Raw genomic sequence first — 15,146 nt, 5'->3', positions numbered from 1 at the left:
AGCAGACGCTTATCCAGAGCAACTTACAGTAGTGATTGGATATATTTTCATTATTTTTCCTGTACTGGTCCCAAGTGGGGATCAAACCCACAACCCTGGCGTTGCAAGTGCCATGCTCTACCAACTGAGCCACACAGGTGAATCTCCCAGTGTCTGTTGGAAAGAAGACTGATCCAGGTTTTCCTCCAGGATTTTGCGTGTCCTTAGCTGTATTACGTTTCTCCCTCCCGCCAAAACTAGTCCTTGCTGATGACAAGCATACCCATAACGTGATGCATCCACCACTATGCTTGAGAATAAATAGTAATCAGTGATGTGTTGGGTTTTCCCCAAACACAACGCTTTGCATTCTGGAGAAAAAGTTCATTTCTTTGCCACATTTTTTGCAGTATTACTTTAGTGCCTTGTTGCAAACAGGATGCATGTTTTGGAATATTTTTATTCTGTGCAGGCTTCCTTTTCACACCCTGATCTTTGGTTGAATCTGTGCTTGAAATTCATGACTCAATTAAGGGACCTTGCAATTACCTGTATGTGTGGGGTACAGAGATTGGGTAGTCAATCTAAAAAATGTGGGCTGTAACACAGCTAAATGTGGAAACTAAAGGGGTGTGAATACTTTCATAATGACTTTCTTTGACTGGGGACTGAGTTTTTGTCCTGAAGTGGAGGTGACCGTTGGTCTCAGTTGGAACATTGGACTCTGGAGATAATTAGGATAATAATGACCTTAATTCCATTGACGTATGAGCGACACGCACTGCCGCTCTCTCAGATGGATAGATCTCACACACACAGAGCCGCCCGCTGGGTGCTGACGCTGCTGCAGCACCCCCTGGAAAATCGTATTTTTTAAAGATTTCTATTAATTTTTTCATCACAAAGTAGTGCTTTTCCTAGTCCTACCCACGGCTATGCGCTCACACACACACACACACACACACACACACAATTTTCACTTATGGAAAAACATATCCACAAGACCTTGATCAATTTCTGGCCTATTCCTGACACTTCGCCTGGCAACAGTAAAATATTCAGGTGTGTGATGATTGGTCAGTATGATGCGAAGAGCCAAAGCTAATTCTCAACTGTGATCCATATTATTTCAAATGTATTGCCTTTAGGTCTTAGTAACAGTAGGGCAATTATTTAGCAGTTCAGATCAGGAAATGCCAACGTGGCAGTTCTATGATTGTTTATTCAACAGAGAGAGACCCATCATAAAGCAACATTAAACCTTACTCTATCATAGGTAGCTTATAGTTTGCGTCACAATGCGGTACCGATGATGTAAAGATGCGTGTAAGGTCTATTAAATGAATGGCCTGTGATAAGCCTATTAATGTGTGAGCTGGCAGGAGTGTTTGTTTGTGTGGCTCTCCCTCGTTTCTAAGCAACCGTAATACTGTTGCTGAAATGGATGGCTGAATGGAGAAAGCAGCCACATCATGGGAGAATCAAGTATGAGTGTACACAAGATAAGGGACCCTCTTTTCCAATACCAGAATATGACTCAAATCCTAAATGTATATGCCATCACTAAATGAAACTATGTTAGGGATAGAGCAGAGATTCATACAAAATACAATCCTTTAAAACCTCTTGGCGCACAGATCCCTTTGGCGGAATCATTTTCGTCAACATCCGGTGAATTGCAGAGCGCCAAATTCAAATTAAATTACTAAAAATATTACATTTTCATAATCACAAGTGCAATTTACCAAAACACAACTTAACTTGTTAATCCACCTGGCGTGTCAGATTTAAAAAAGGCTTTACGGTGAAAGCAAACCATGCGATTATTTGAGGACAGCTCTCAGCAGACAAAACATTACAAACAGCTAGCAGCAAAGTAGATTGGTCACGAAAGTCAGAAAAGCAATCAAATTAATCGTTTACCTTTGATATTCGTATGTTTGCACTCACGAGACTCCCAGTTACACAACAAATGTTTTGTTTTGTTTGATAAAGATTCTCTTTATATCCAAAAACCTCCATTTGGTTGGTGCGTTTTGTTCAGAAATCCACAGGCTCGTGCGGTCACGAAGGGCAGACGAAAATTCCAAATAGTACCCGTAAAGTTCGTAGAAACATGTCAAACGTTTTTTAGAATCAATCGTCAGGTTGTTTTTACAATAAATAATCGATAATATTTCAACCGGACGGTAGCCTTTTCAATAGAAAAGAGAAAGAAAAGGTCTCGCTCCAGGCGCGGGCGCATGCACACATTTGAGGACACTTACGCGGTGTGATCATTCTCTCCCATTTTTTCAGAATAAAAGCCTGAAACTATGTCTAAAGACTGTTCACACCTTGTGGAAGACATAGGGAAATAAATCTGGTTGATATCCCTTTAAATGGAGGATAAGCTTGCAATGGAAACGTGTAGTTTCAGAAAAACAGCACTTCCTGGATGGATTTTCCTCAGGTTTTCGCCTGCAATATCAGTTCTGCTATACTCAGACAATATTTTGATAGTTTTGGAAACTTTAGAGTGTTTTCTATCCGAATCTGCCAATTATATGCATATTCTATTTTCTGTGCCTGAGAAATAGACAGTTTACTTTGGGCATGTTTTCATCCAAACATCAAAATACTGCCCCCTCAAGAGCCTCAAGAGGTTTTAAATTAGACATGAAAATTGGGATACTGTTCTGTACAGGCATAAGTGTATAGTTGCTAATGATTGATCCACTAAAATAGCATCAAAGATGGTGAATCCGCGTCACATCAACATGTGACCTACGTGACCCCTTATCGCTATAATATCTTGCGCTCTCTCTTTGGTAAAGCCAACAGTGATTGCTAGGAAGGTAGACTGATTATACTTTATATCCTTGCAGAAAAGTCCCCCCCTCCATCTCAGTGCCAAGGACCATAAAAAAGTCCAAAGATCAAACTGCAAGCACTGTAACAAAAACAGCAGACTTGGGAGGGTTTGCTGTACAAACTACCAAGAACACGCACCAGACCGACCTTCCCACATAGGGTAGGATTTTGGTTTCTTTTTCTATTGTATCTTAAATGTGTTATTCTTTGTCATTTGATCTAATATAATGATAAACCCATTGTCATGTTTCGTTTTAATTGTGATAAAGATTATATTTATGATATTTCCTTATCTACTGAAGTTTTTTTTCATAGCTTCAACAATGTCACCTGTCATTGTTTTTAGTTCTGCATTTAGAATTTTGTGTATGTGTATTTCATTTCAATGTATATTCAAAGCTTGGTAGTAGATTTTCAGTTTTAAGTTAAGCATATTTGACATGTGACCGTCGAATTTGCCATTTTGTACAATTCAACGTGGATATGGATAAATAAGTTCAATCTTTGGTGGCCTCAACTGTCATATGGAATATTTTGTAAGGAGTCAATTTATGTTCATGCAGGATTAAGGATGGCAACTTTCGAAATGAAGAGCATTCTGAAGGTGTCGAGTAAGTATTTGTCCCCTTTCCTTACTGAGATATCTATATACATACAGTGGGGAGAACAAGTATTTGATACACTGCCGATTTTTAAGGTTTTCCTACTTACAAAGCATGTAGAGGTCTGTAATTTTTAATCATAGGGGCACTTCAACTGTGAGACGGAATCTAAAACAAAAATCCTGAAAATCATATTATGTATTTATTATTATTATTATTATTATTATTATTATTATTATCATCATATTATTTTAAGTAATTCATTTGGATTTTATTGCATGACATAAGTATTTGATCACCTACTAACCAGAAAGAATTCCGGCTCTCACAGACCTGTTAGTTTTTGTTTAAGAAGCCCTCCTGTTCTCCACTCATTACCTGTATTAACTGCACCTGTTTGAACTCGTTACCTGTATAAAAGACACCTGTCCACAAACTCGAGTGGAGTTTAGACCAAAAAGCTCTATTTGTGTCTCATCAAACCACATGACCTTCTCCCATTCCTCCTCTGGATCATCCAGATGGTCATTGGCAAACTCCAGACGGGCCTGGACATGCTCTGGCTTGAGCAGGGGGACCTTGCGTGCGCTGCAGGATTTTAATCCATGATGGCGTAGTGTGTTACTAATGGTTTTCTTAAAGACTGTGGTCCCAACTCTCTTCAGGTCATTTACCAGGTCCTGCTGTGTAGTTCTTGGCTGATCCCTCACCTTCTTCATGATCATTGATGCCCCACGAGGTGAGATCTTGCATGGAGACCGAGAGTGATTGACCATCATCTTGAACTTTCTAATAATTGCGCCAACAGTTGTTGCCTTCTCACCAAGCTGCTTGACTATTGTCCTGTAGCCCATCCCAGCCTTGTGCAGGTCTACAATTTGATTGACTGATGTCCTTACACAGCTGTCTGGTCTTGGCCATTGTGGAGAGGTTGGAGTCTGTTTGATTGAGTGTGTGGACAGGTGTCTTTTATACAGGTAACGAGTTCAAACGGGTGCAGTTAATACAGGTAATGAGAACAGGAGGGCTTCTTAACGAAAAACTAACAGGTCTGTGAGAGCCGGAATTCTTACTGGTTGGTAGGTGATCAAATACTTATTTCATGCAATAAAATGCAAATTAATTACTTTAAAAAATCATACAATGTGATTTTCAGGATTTTTGTTTTAGATTCCGTCTCTCACAGTTGAAGTGTACCTATGATAACAATTACAGACCTCTACATGCTTTGTAAGTAGGAAAACCTGCAAAATCGGCAGTGTATCAAATACTTGTTCTCCCCACTGTATGTGTATACACACGTGTGTTTATATATGTACATATATATATATATATATATATACACATGTATATACTACCGTTCAAAAGTTTGTGGTCACTTAGAATGTCCTTGTTTTTGAAAGAAGAGGATTTTTTTTGGTCCATTCAAGTAACATCAAATTGATCAGAAAACCAGTGTAGACATTGTTAATGTTGTAAATGACTATTGTAGCTGGAAACGGCAGATGTTTTATGGAATATCTACATAGGCCCATTATCAGCAACCATTACTCCTGTGTTCCAATGGCACGTTGTGTTAGCTAATCCAAGTTTTTCATTTTAAAAGGCTAATTGATTATTAGAAAACCCCTTTGTAAGGATGTTAGCACAGCTGAAAACTGTTGTCCTGATTAAAGAAGCAATAAAACGGTCACTCTTTAGACTAGTTGAGTATCTAGATCATCAGCATTTGTGGGTTCGATTACAGGGTCAAAATGGCCAGAGACAAAGACCTTTGTTCTGAAAATCTAATTCTTGTTCTGAGAAACCAAAGGCTATTCCATGTGAGAAATTGCCAAGAAACTGAAGATCTTGTACAATGCTGTGTACTGCTCCCTTCACATAACAGAACAAACTTGCTCCAACCAGAATAGAAAGAGGAGTAGGAGGCCCGGTGCACAACTGAGCAAAAGGACAAGTACATTAGTGTCTAGTTTGAGAAACAGACACCTCGCAAGTCCTCAACTGGCAGCTTCATTAAATAGTACCCGCAAAACACCAGTCTCGACGTCAACAGTGAAGAGGCGACTCCGGGATGCTGGCCTTCTAGGCTGACTTGCAAAGAAAAAAACATCCCAGACTGTCTGATTAAAAATAAAAGTTTAAGATAGGCAAAAGAACACAGACACTGGACTGAGGAAGATTGGAAAAAAGTGTTCTGCCTAGAAGGCCAGCCACTTCCCTGTTGACGTTGAGACTGGTGTTTTGAGGGTACTATTTAATGAAGCTGCCAGTTGAGCAGTGTTGCCAACTAATTTTCAGGGTAAATTGCTAGAGGCAGGTTGACTTGTTGCTTAAAGTTGCTAAATGACGTTGATGTCATTACGTAGAATACACAATAACGTTACTCAAATATGATTTGACATTTGTTCAGGTACAGACTCCCACTCTTTTCTGTACAATTTTGATTGAGACATATTGATTGTTGTAAGTTCTGTTCAAGATCAAACATTCGTGACCAACTATATTCATTGGGTTTGGCTCATCGAACCGTACCTCTGCTGCTGTCAGCAAACAATGATTTGCAATTTGCTGAAATTGCTGGTCTGCTGCTGCCTGTGCATGAGCTGAGCACCTGCTGCTGACGTCACTCACAATGCACTTTTGCAGCATGGCACGTGTTACTGAGTGTGACAGAGAAAATAGTTTTTGTGTCATTTAGAAGGAAAATGCGTGCATTTTAGCATTTGAGTCACTTTTCAAAAGTTGCTAAAAGTTCAAAATCCATTTTTAAAAGTAGCTAAATTTGTTGCTATGGTGCTGTTTGAAAAAAAAGTTGCCAGGGTAGTCTGAAAAGTTGCTAAATCTAGCAACAAAATTGTTAAATTGGCAACGATTTTCATCTGGAGAAGGGGACCAAAACGCAGCGTGGTAAATGTTCGTCATACTTTTAATTAAAACTGAACACTACACAAAACGAAACAGTTCTGTGTGGGAAAACAATCACCCACAACCAAAATGGGGAAAACAGGCTACCTAAGTATGATTCTCAATCAGAGACAACGATTGACAGCTGCCTCTGATTGAAAACCATACCAGGCCAAACACAGAAATACAACATAGAAAAAAGAACAGACTACCCACCCCAACTCACGCCCTGACCAAACTAACACAAAGACATAATAAAGGAACTAAGGTCAGAACGTGACATCATTTGAGGATGTGTGTGTGTGTATGTGTATATATATATATTTTTTTATGTGACTTTTTTAGTTGACCACAAATCAAGTAATCGTTATTTAGAACTATTTTGAATTGCCTGTCATCCTATTAAACATGACTACATTGGTAGTTATTTATTGTTGTAATATGAATCTAGAATTGATTCCAAACTGGTATTCAGTCTTTATCAGAACACATCACAACCGTCCAATAGTGAGGCAATCATTAAAAACAAGCATAGATCAATGCATTTTAGAACACTACTATCTATCTACTACTTTCTGTGTACTATATAGCACTGCCAGTGTAGGGAAGACCAGAGACTTTTACTCTAAATAACTAGGTCAATTTGACTCCTAATCATTCATACCATTCACAGGTCTGTACATAAAACGGTCGGTTCACAATGTTTTAATCCGAAAATGTTTTAATGCCAGGGGCACTTGAAATTAACTCTGAAATGTATCTGTGTGTCCCCACCCCTCTAATCTCATTTTATCACTGTTTCACCTCCAGAGCTGAAGTTGGAGAGCTCTACCCAGAGTCACTCCATCGGGGCGGTGCGATGGAACCTTCCTGAAGAAGACCTCCAGGCCCACAGCTCAGCCCCTACCAGCCCCTCCAAGAGCTGCGCCCCCTCCACATGCCGCTTACGGGTAAGTTACACACAAACCTCCATCCACTCACAGCATCACATTTGATTTGTTTATTTAACCAGGCAAGTCAGTTAAGAACAAATTCTTATTTACAATGACGGCCTACCCCGGACTACGCTGGGACAATTGAGCGCTGCCCTATGGGACTCCCAATCACAGCCGGTTGTGATACAGCCTGGATTCGAACCAGGGTGTCTGTAGTGATGCCTCCAGCACTGAGACGCAGTGCCTTAGACCACTGCGCCACTCGGGAGCATCCAGTCTATTTAAAAGTCGTTCTATTCATTTGTGTACTCTTCTACCTGTATGTGCTTGTTTGTACTGGTTTTCTACATTTGCCTGCTCATCCTGTATATATGTGTCTCTTGTAGCAACATCGTCGTCAAAACGGCCTGAAGAACCTGCGCAGCCTGCAGGAGTGTGTCCGCTTCATCAACCACTGGAAGGAGCAGGTGGCCGAAGTCTGTAAGGTAAGTAGACCCCTGAGAGGGAAAGAGAGCGAGAAAGAGATTGGGGGACAGGGGAGACATACATTTATAGAAAGAACAAGGGGAGAGGGATGTGGTAAGAGGATGAGGAAACAAAAGCCCCGACAGACCAGGGATGCATATTGATTTCCAACGTTGGTACGATAGTTTTAGCGATATTTTTGGCGATTGTATTAACGATACTATTAGCGGTAGTATTAATTTGACCCATATTTTGTATTGCAAAATGCCTCTGGAATTATGGATTGTGAGGGAAAAGGACAAGTAAATGCACAGGGAAGTTTGATGTGCGATGAAGGAGAAACAGTAGGCCTGGTTTAGTGGGGATGGCGTCAATCATTGGGGAACTATGAGACAGGTGTTTAATGAAGCCTAGATAGTGAATAAGGCCTGTCTGTCGGTCAGGGATTGTTCACAAAAATGATGCAACATTTAATTTAGTGACTTTACAGAGAAAGGAATAAAAAATATATATATATATATATATATATATATATATATATATATATAAGGGGTTTGTTGTCCCCAAGGGGACTTTAGAATTGTCTCTTGAGTAAAACAGGGTGAAATGACCCATTTGGGTTGATCACCATGTTATTATAGCTTGAACACCTGGGTCGACACCTGGGTTGACTGTCCTCTAGTTAGTCAACATGTTGACATTTGGACCGTTTAATACTTAGAAGAAAAAGTATTGATTCTCATAACCAAATTGTTCTTAGCGGGACAAACTTAGCTTGTTTATTACCTTTACATTTGACATGTTAGTCATTTAGCAGACACACTTATCCAGAGTGACTTACAGTTAGTGCATTAATCTTAAGATAGCTAGGTGGGACAACCACATATCACAGGGATATAAAATAAATTATTCCTCAATAAAGTAGCTATCAGCAAAGTCCGAGCTAGAAGGGGAAGGGAGGAAGTCAAGTGCAAGTGTTGGTTCACCGATATTGGATACGCGTTGCTAAGCAAGACAGATGACAGTTAAATGAGGTGATGGGTAAAGAGGGTACTGATACAGGGGTTCTTATCAGCCTTTACAGCTCTGTTAACCCATCCCAATGCCCCGTGGGGCTGAGCTGGAACAAACAGGTTATAGTCAAACTATGTAACTTAGGCAGATACCCCTCCAGGGTGGGAGAGGAGGTTACAGGATTACATGGAGAGTGGATTTTTACAATTGGGCCAGGTGGGGGTTGGAGGTAAGGCGCGGTCGGGAGTGCTGAGCTGGCCTCTGGCGTATAACTGCCAGGTGGGAACAGGGTTACTTAAACGAAAAACACACTCAACCATCCCATTTTGCATTTATTTGATCTAGTTTTGCAACGCATGGCTAGATGTTCGCCTTGTGCCTATTTTCTTTGTGAATCAAGCTACATTACACGCACAATCACATGCTGTACTATCAATGGACAACACAGTATTGCTACGACAATAGTGAGATGGTTGACATGACATAGCTATACATGCTATTGAGAATGTACAGCATGATATTGACCTTGTTGCTGTTTTGTGTTGTTGCAGAGTGGCAGTGATGCAAGGGAAGGCACCAGTAAAGGAGAGACCCCTGAGGAACTGAAAGACCCAAGAACAGAACGCAGTCTGGAGGAGAGCAGGAAACTCATTCTCCTGTGGGCCAATGAGCTCACAAGTGTCGACAAGGAGTTGAAGAAAAGCCCCTGGGTGCAGGAGAGAAGTGGGAAGGTGGAGGAGGAGGAAGAAAACAGGGATGGAGAGGAGGATCCTAACGAGGAAGTGCAGCAGAGGATCATGGAATGGGCCAAGGAGCTGCAGAGCGCCTCAGAGGTGAGAGATCAGGGGTCAAGGATACAAATGTATATAAAGAGTTAAAGGAACACCACTGAGAAAAGAAATGGAGGAAATACGTGTTCCCTAATGATAGTCATTTCTATAAACTAAACAGCCTTGGGCCAGGTGGGGGTTGGAGGTAAGGCTGGGTCGGGAGTGCTGAGCTTGCCTCTGGCGTATGACTGCCAGGTGGGAACAAATCTGCTATTTGCAGATTTTCTAGCAAAAACTGAACACTTATCATAAGGGGTAAAATATCAAAAAAAGTGTCATTTATGTTTTACATTTATTTCACCAGGCAAGTCAGTTAAGAACAAATTCTTATTTACAATGACGGCCTACATCGAACCAGGATGTCTGTAGTCATGCCTCTTGCACTGAAATGTAGTGCCTTAGACCGCTGCACCACTCGGGAGCCCAATAGGAGACCCATAGAGATGACTTGGTAGTAACGTCCACGTGTCTGTGTCTACACAGAGCTGTGGGGTGCAAAGCGATGAGCTCGGCAAGGTTCTGCGTCTGCTGGGCCTGAGGAAGAAGAGACTGGTCAACCTCCTGCCCTTACTGGAGTTCATTACCTGGTCACTGCTAAAGGAGGACTGCAAGGTGAGCTCCAGACACCGACGCACGCAGGCGCACAAACAACAAAAAAGAAGGGGAGAAAAAAGAGGTCAACATTATATATTGGAGAACTAGTTTAATAGTTTATTCATTGAATAGTTTATTAGTGGTCTTCTCATTAAACATAATGTTATGTTATGTTTACAGCGTTTTATTTTCTGAAGTCGTACCCTCACCTGAATCCATTATAATTAGTTAGCAATGTTCCCTCTTAAACATTCACGTTTCTGTTGATTGAGGATCAGCAATACAATTATATAGTCTATACATGCTCAAATATGCATGCCTCCACCAGGTTAAAAACCTAGGTGTTATTTTAGATTCTGTACTAAATTTCGAGTCACACATTAGGAATGTGACCAAAATAGGTTTTTACCACCTGAAGTACATTGCCAAGGTGTGGCCTTTTCTCTCTCAGGCTGAGACAGAGAGACTCATCCATGCTTTTATTACAAGCAGGCTTAAATACTGTGATGCTCTCCTGTCTGATCTACCCAAGAAAGCCATTGGTCAACTACAAAACATACAGAATGCTGCAGCATGGGTACTGACCAAGACCAGACAGAGAGCACACATTACACTGGTTTTAAAATCTCTGACTGGCTGTCTGTGAGTTTTTAGAATTAATTTTACAATTATTCTATTGGTTTTTAAATCAATCTACGATTGTGCACCCCAATACATGTCAGACATGCTTTTAAGTTATGTACCCAGTAGGTCCCTCAGGTCCTCTGGCACTGGCCTTTTAACTATCCCAAAGCCTAGAACCAAGGGTATCAGACCTCAGGATAAGACCCAGATGCAGACAGTTCGAAGTAACACAGGTTTATTACAAAAACAGGGGGCAGACAAACAGGTCAAGGGAAGGTAGAGGTCATTAATCTAGAGCAGTGTCACAAGGTACAGAACGGCAGGCAGGCTCAGGGTCAGGGCAGGCAGAGGTCATTAATCCAGGGCAGTGTCACAATGTACAGAACGGCAGGCAGGGTCAGGGCAGGCAGAGGTCATTAATCCAGGGCAGTGTCACAATGTACAGAACGGCAGGCAGGCTCAGGGTCAGGGCAGGCAGAGGTCATTAATCCAGGGCAGTGTCACAATGTACAGAACGGCAGGCAGGCTCAGGGTCAGGGCAGGCAGAGGTCATTAATCCAGGGCAGTGTCACAATGTACAGAACGTCAGGCAGGATCAGGGTCAGGGCAGGCAGAGGTCATTAATCCAGGGCAGTGTCACAATGTACAGAACGGCAGGCAGGCTCAGGGTCAGGGCAGGCAGAGGCCATTAATCCAGGGCAGTGTCACAATGTACAGAACGGCAGGCAGGCTCAGGGTCAGGGCAGGCAAAATGGTCAAAACTGGGAAAACAAGAAAATGGGGTAAGGTCAAACACTGGTAGGTTTGACGAGACAAGACGAACTGGCAGCAGACAAACAGAAGGCAGGTATAATACACATGGGATAATGGGGCAAATGGGCGACGCCTGGAGGGAGTTGGAAACAAGCACAAAAACAGGTGAAAAATCAGGGTGTGACAGAGGTATGGAGAGGCAGCCTTTAGTTATTATGCCTCCAGCCTCTGGAATAGTCTGCCAGAGAACCCGAGGGGGGCTGGAACTGTGGACAAAGTTAAGAGATCTTAAGACAAAAAAAAACTAAATGACAAATGGAACAACTAAAAACCACATCCTAAGGAAAAGCAAAGCTAAAAATGTTCGTGTCATAAATATTTCCGCTTTTATTTTCATTGTTTATTTATTTTTTTCGGATAAAGACATTCCATGTCTGAAATGCGCTGTATAAATAAAGCTTGGTTTGATTTCTACCCACCTACTTACCTAAAGTGTTATGAAAGCAGCTTACATAACCAGTGATATACCGCTCCACTAATAAAGCTGTAAAATCATAACTGGGTGGGCTACAGAGTGTTAGAGGTGTGCAAATGGTGACAAGGTTTGTGGTGGAAGCATGACACAGATCAATGCTCCACCAGAATCTGTAGGGCTTATCACATAGAACTGATTAGCTACCTACCTGGTCCACAGGAAATCTAGGACTCAACCAATCATAATCTATTTAATCTATGTTTCTGTTTCATAATATTTGCTCAAGGTACTATTTCTTTATTCATAATGGTAGGGAAATGAGGAGCAAAAGTAAAGTTCTTTGGCAAGATCATGATGGATTAGATAAGAGGTACTTTTTTAAATGACATTTAAACCACCATATCAAAGTGTTTGTTTTTTTTCCAATTAAATATCAAATCAAATTTTATTTGTCACATACACATGGTTAGCAGATGTTAGTGCGAGTGTAGCGAAATGCTTGTGATAATCTAGTAATAATATTGGGATATGTTACAATACAAAACATTTTAAATGAACATCACAAGACAGCCATCCCAAAACCAAACTCCATACAGCCCTATCTGTCTCATCACCCATACAGTGAATGATTTGACCGTTGTCTTGTCTAAACTTCACGTCCGTCGGACCTTCGCCTTGTTGTGATAAGGCCCCAGGTCATTTGATATAGTGCACTAAAACATAATGTCGAGAGAACTGCCAGTCTAGCATGTCATTTACGTCCTACTTCTCCTCTGTATCAGCATAGTGTATTCTGTTGGTGTGATCTGCCTTGTTGGTCAGGGTTGACCGGAACATGTATACATTTTAATCTGTTGATCTGGTCTGTGCCACTTTGATCAGTACATTTCAAGTCACAGTAAAAAGGTGAAAATGAAACTCTTAATGCCAATTGTGTTCCTGTGTTCCTATTTTCAGGGTGTTATTGCTCATCTGTGGCTGTCAGCCAAGCAGCGCACCTGGAAGGCAGGCACTGCAAGATACATCCCTAACTCGGTGTGGAACTGGATGGTCAGTGCATCAGGTAACTATCCTCCTATTTGGAAATGTACTTTAATTTAACATATTAATAAAAAAAATAATAAAAAGCACTGAAAATAAGAATGAATAGAATATTCAATATAAAGCATTTTCCAAACATTTTGCCCAAACCTTGAACTACAGCTTACATAATGGTAATAGCTACTAGCATAGAAAAGTAGAATAGAAAACAGATGACGATGTCATTTAAAATTATGAAAGTAAAAAATTGTGCGGCACATTTCAGAAAGCTACCAACTCAACCAACTCTCTCCCCCCTCCTCCCTAAAGCTGACGTGACCCTTGACCCCATGACCAACCACTCATGGCTTCAGCTCTCCGACGACCACCGAAAGGTCCAGGAGGGCATATCCGAGTCCAACCTGCCCTTTAGTCCCCAGCGCTTTGACGCCTGGCCTGGCGTGTTGGGCTGGGAGGGATACGCCTCTGGACGCCACTACTGGGAGGTCGAAATAGCCAACAACGGCTACTGGCGGGTGGGCCTGACCACGGCGGGCGCCAAACGCCACGGCCGCTTCCCCATGAGCCCCCAGGTGGGCTATTGGACCCTGTGGCGCAGCACCCACCAATTCTACGCCTGCACCAAGCCTGAGACGCCTCTGCCCCTGGGTCTGGTGGCCCACCGGATGGGGATCTATCTGGACTATGAGGAAGGACAGATTTCCTTCTACAACGCGGAGACCAAGTCACACATCTATACATTTACAGACACCTTCAAGGAGAAGCTGTACCCAGTGTTTTCCCCTCTGGACGGGCGCACACTCATCACCGTCATCTCGCCGCATAAGGTCTCTACATTTTGAAGACATCAGGTTCCTTTGGTTTGTAGGTTCTCCCCAAACATCAGCTCTGTTAGCTTATTTTCCTTTGACTTTCAATCACTGTCTGATTTGGACATGGAAAACCAAGTGTGTCATCATGTGCGTCTAGGTGCACGTGTGTGTGTGTGTGTGTGTGTGTGTGTGTAATGAGCAGCTTGCTCCAGTAACATTCTGTCTGAACTGCACCGTCTGCAGAAACTTACTTCAACAACTTTCTCCCTCCACGGTTTTCTCCTAAATTATTACTTTCCTTCCTCTCTCTCGCTCTCTCTCACTCACTCTCTCTCTGTCAGCATCAAACTAACTGCCCGTCCAATCAATAACATGAATTAATCAAGGAAGTGTCAAGAAGAAGAGAAAACAATAGGAGAAGCAGTTGACACTGACCATCACAGACTTGGGTTGCGCATGGGCCCCGTTCCCACATCAATCCCTAGCCTTGGCCTAGACACTTCTGGACGGCCCCTTATAGATCTGAAATAACTGAATGGATAGAATCAAAAAGGAAGGAACTTCACACTCTAATAAAAAAGTGTCTGTTAACATGGACATTTGACAAGTTAGATTTAAACATCAAATGTTTGAACAGCCCCACATTTTTATAACCTGTTTGTAAAATACTGTATGTATATAAATTGCATTATGACACTAAAACAGCTAGCTAAATGGAAAATGTACAATGAGGAGAACTAGTTGTTTTAAATCCAGTGGTGTGAAGTACTTAAGTAAATATACTTTAAAGTATTACTTAAGTTGTTTTTTGGGGTATCTGTACTTTACTTTGCTATTTATTTTTGTTGACATTTACTTTTACTTCACTACGTTCATAAATAAAATACTATATTTTTTACTCCAGACATTTTCCCTGACACCCAAAAGTACTCGTTACATTTTGACAGGAATATGGTCCAATTCACACACTTATCAAAAGAACATCCCTGGTCATCCCTACTGCCTCTGATCTGGTGGACTCACTAAGCACAAATGCTTCATTTGTAAATGAATGTCTGAGTGTTGGAGTGTGCCCCCGGCTATCCGTAAATAAAAAATTTAATAAAAATTGTGCTGTCTGATTTGCATAATATAAGGAATTTTAAATTATTAATACTTCAACTTTTCATAGTTAAGTATATTTTAGCAATTCCATGTACTTTTGATACTTAAGTATATTTTAAACCAAATAATTTCAGACTTTAACTCAAGTACTATTTTAC

General features: G+C 41.3%; 1 protein-coding gene across 2 annotated transcripts; it reads left to right on the top strand.

Annotated features, from left to right (window-relative positions):
• Positions 1-2,914: 2,914 nt before the first annotated feature.
• LOC110500682 (nuclear factor 7, brain) lies at positions 2,915-14,774 on the top strand. 2 transcript variants are annotated; one of them, XM_021578181.2, is made up of 8 exons: positions 2,915-2,992; positions 3,396-3,443; positions 7,152-7,291; positions 7,663-7,761; positions 9,307-9,588; positions 10,069-10,197; positions 12,989-13,094; positions 13,382-14,774. In XM_021578181.2, exons 2-8 carry the CDS (start codon positions 3,404-3,406, stop codon positions 13,912-13,914), a joined length of 1,329 nt encoding a protein of 442 aa, XP_021433856.2. In that variant the 5' UTR covers positions 2,915-2,992; positions 3,396-3,403; the 3' UTR covers positions 13,915-14,774. The 2 variants fall into 2 exon arrangements, with proteins under 2 accessions (XP_021433856.2, XP_036814026.1); XM_036958131.1 differs by lacking the exons at positions 2,915-2,992; positions 3,396-3,443 and adding an exon at positions 4,100-4,173.
• Positions 14,775-15,146: the final 372 nt, after the last annotated feature.

The sequence above is a fragment of the Oncorhynchus mykiss genome, chromosome 21 (assembly GCF_013265735.2).
Source record: "Oncorhynchus mykiss isolate Arlee chromosome 21, USDA_OmykA_1.1, whole genome shotgun sequence".
NCBI lineage: Eukaryota > Metazoa > Chordata > Actinopteri > Salmoniformes > Salmonidae > Oncorhynchus > Oncorhynchus mykiss.
Note: the sequence above shows the minus strand (reverse complement) of the source record. Positions and strands in the feature narration are given on the sequence as shown.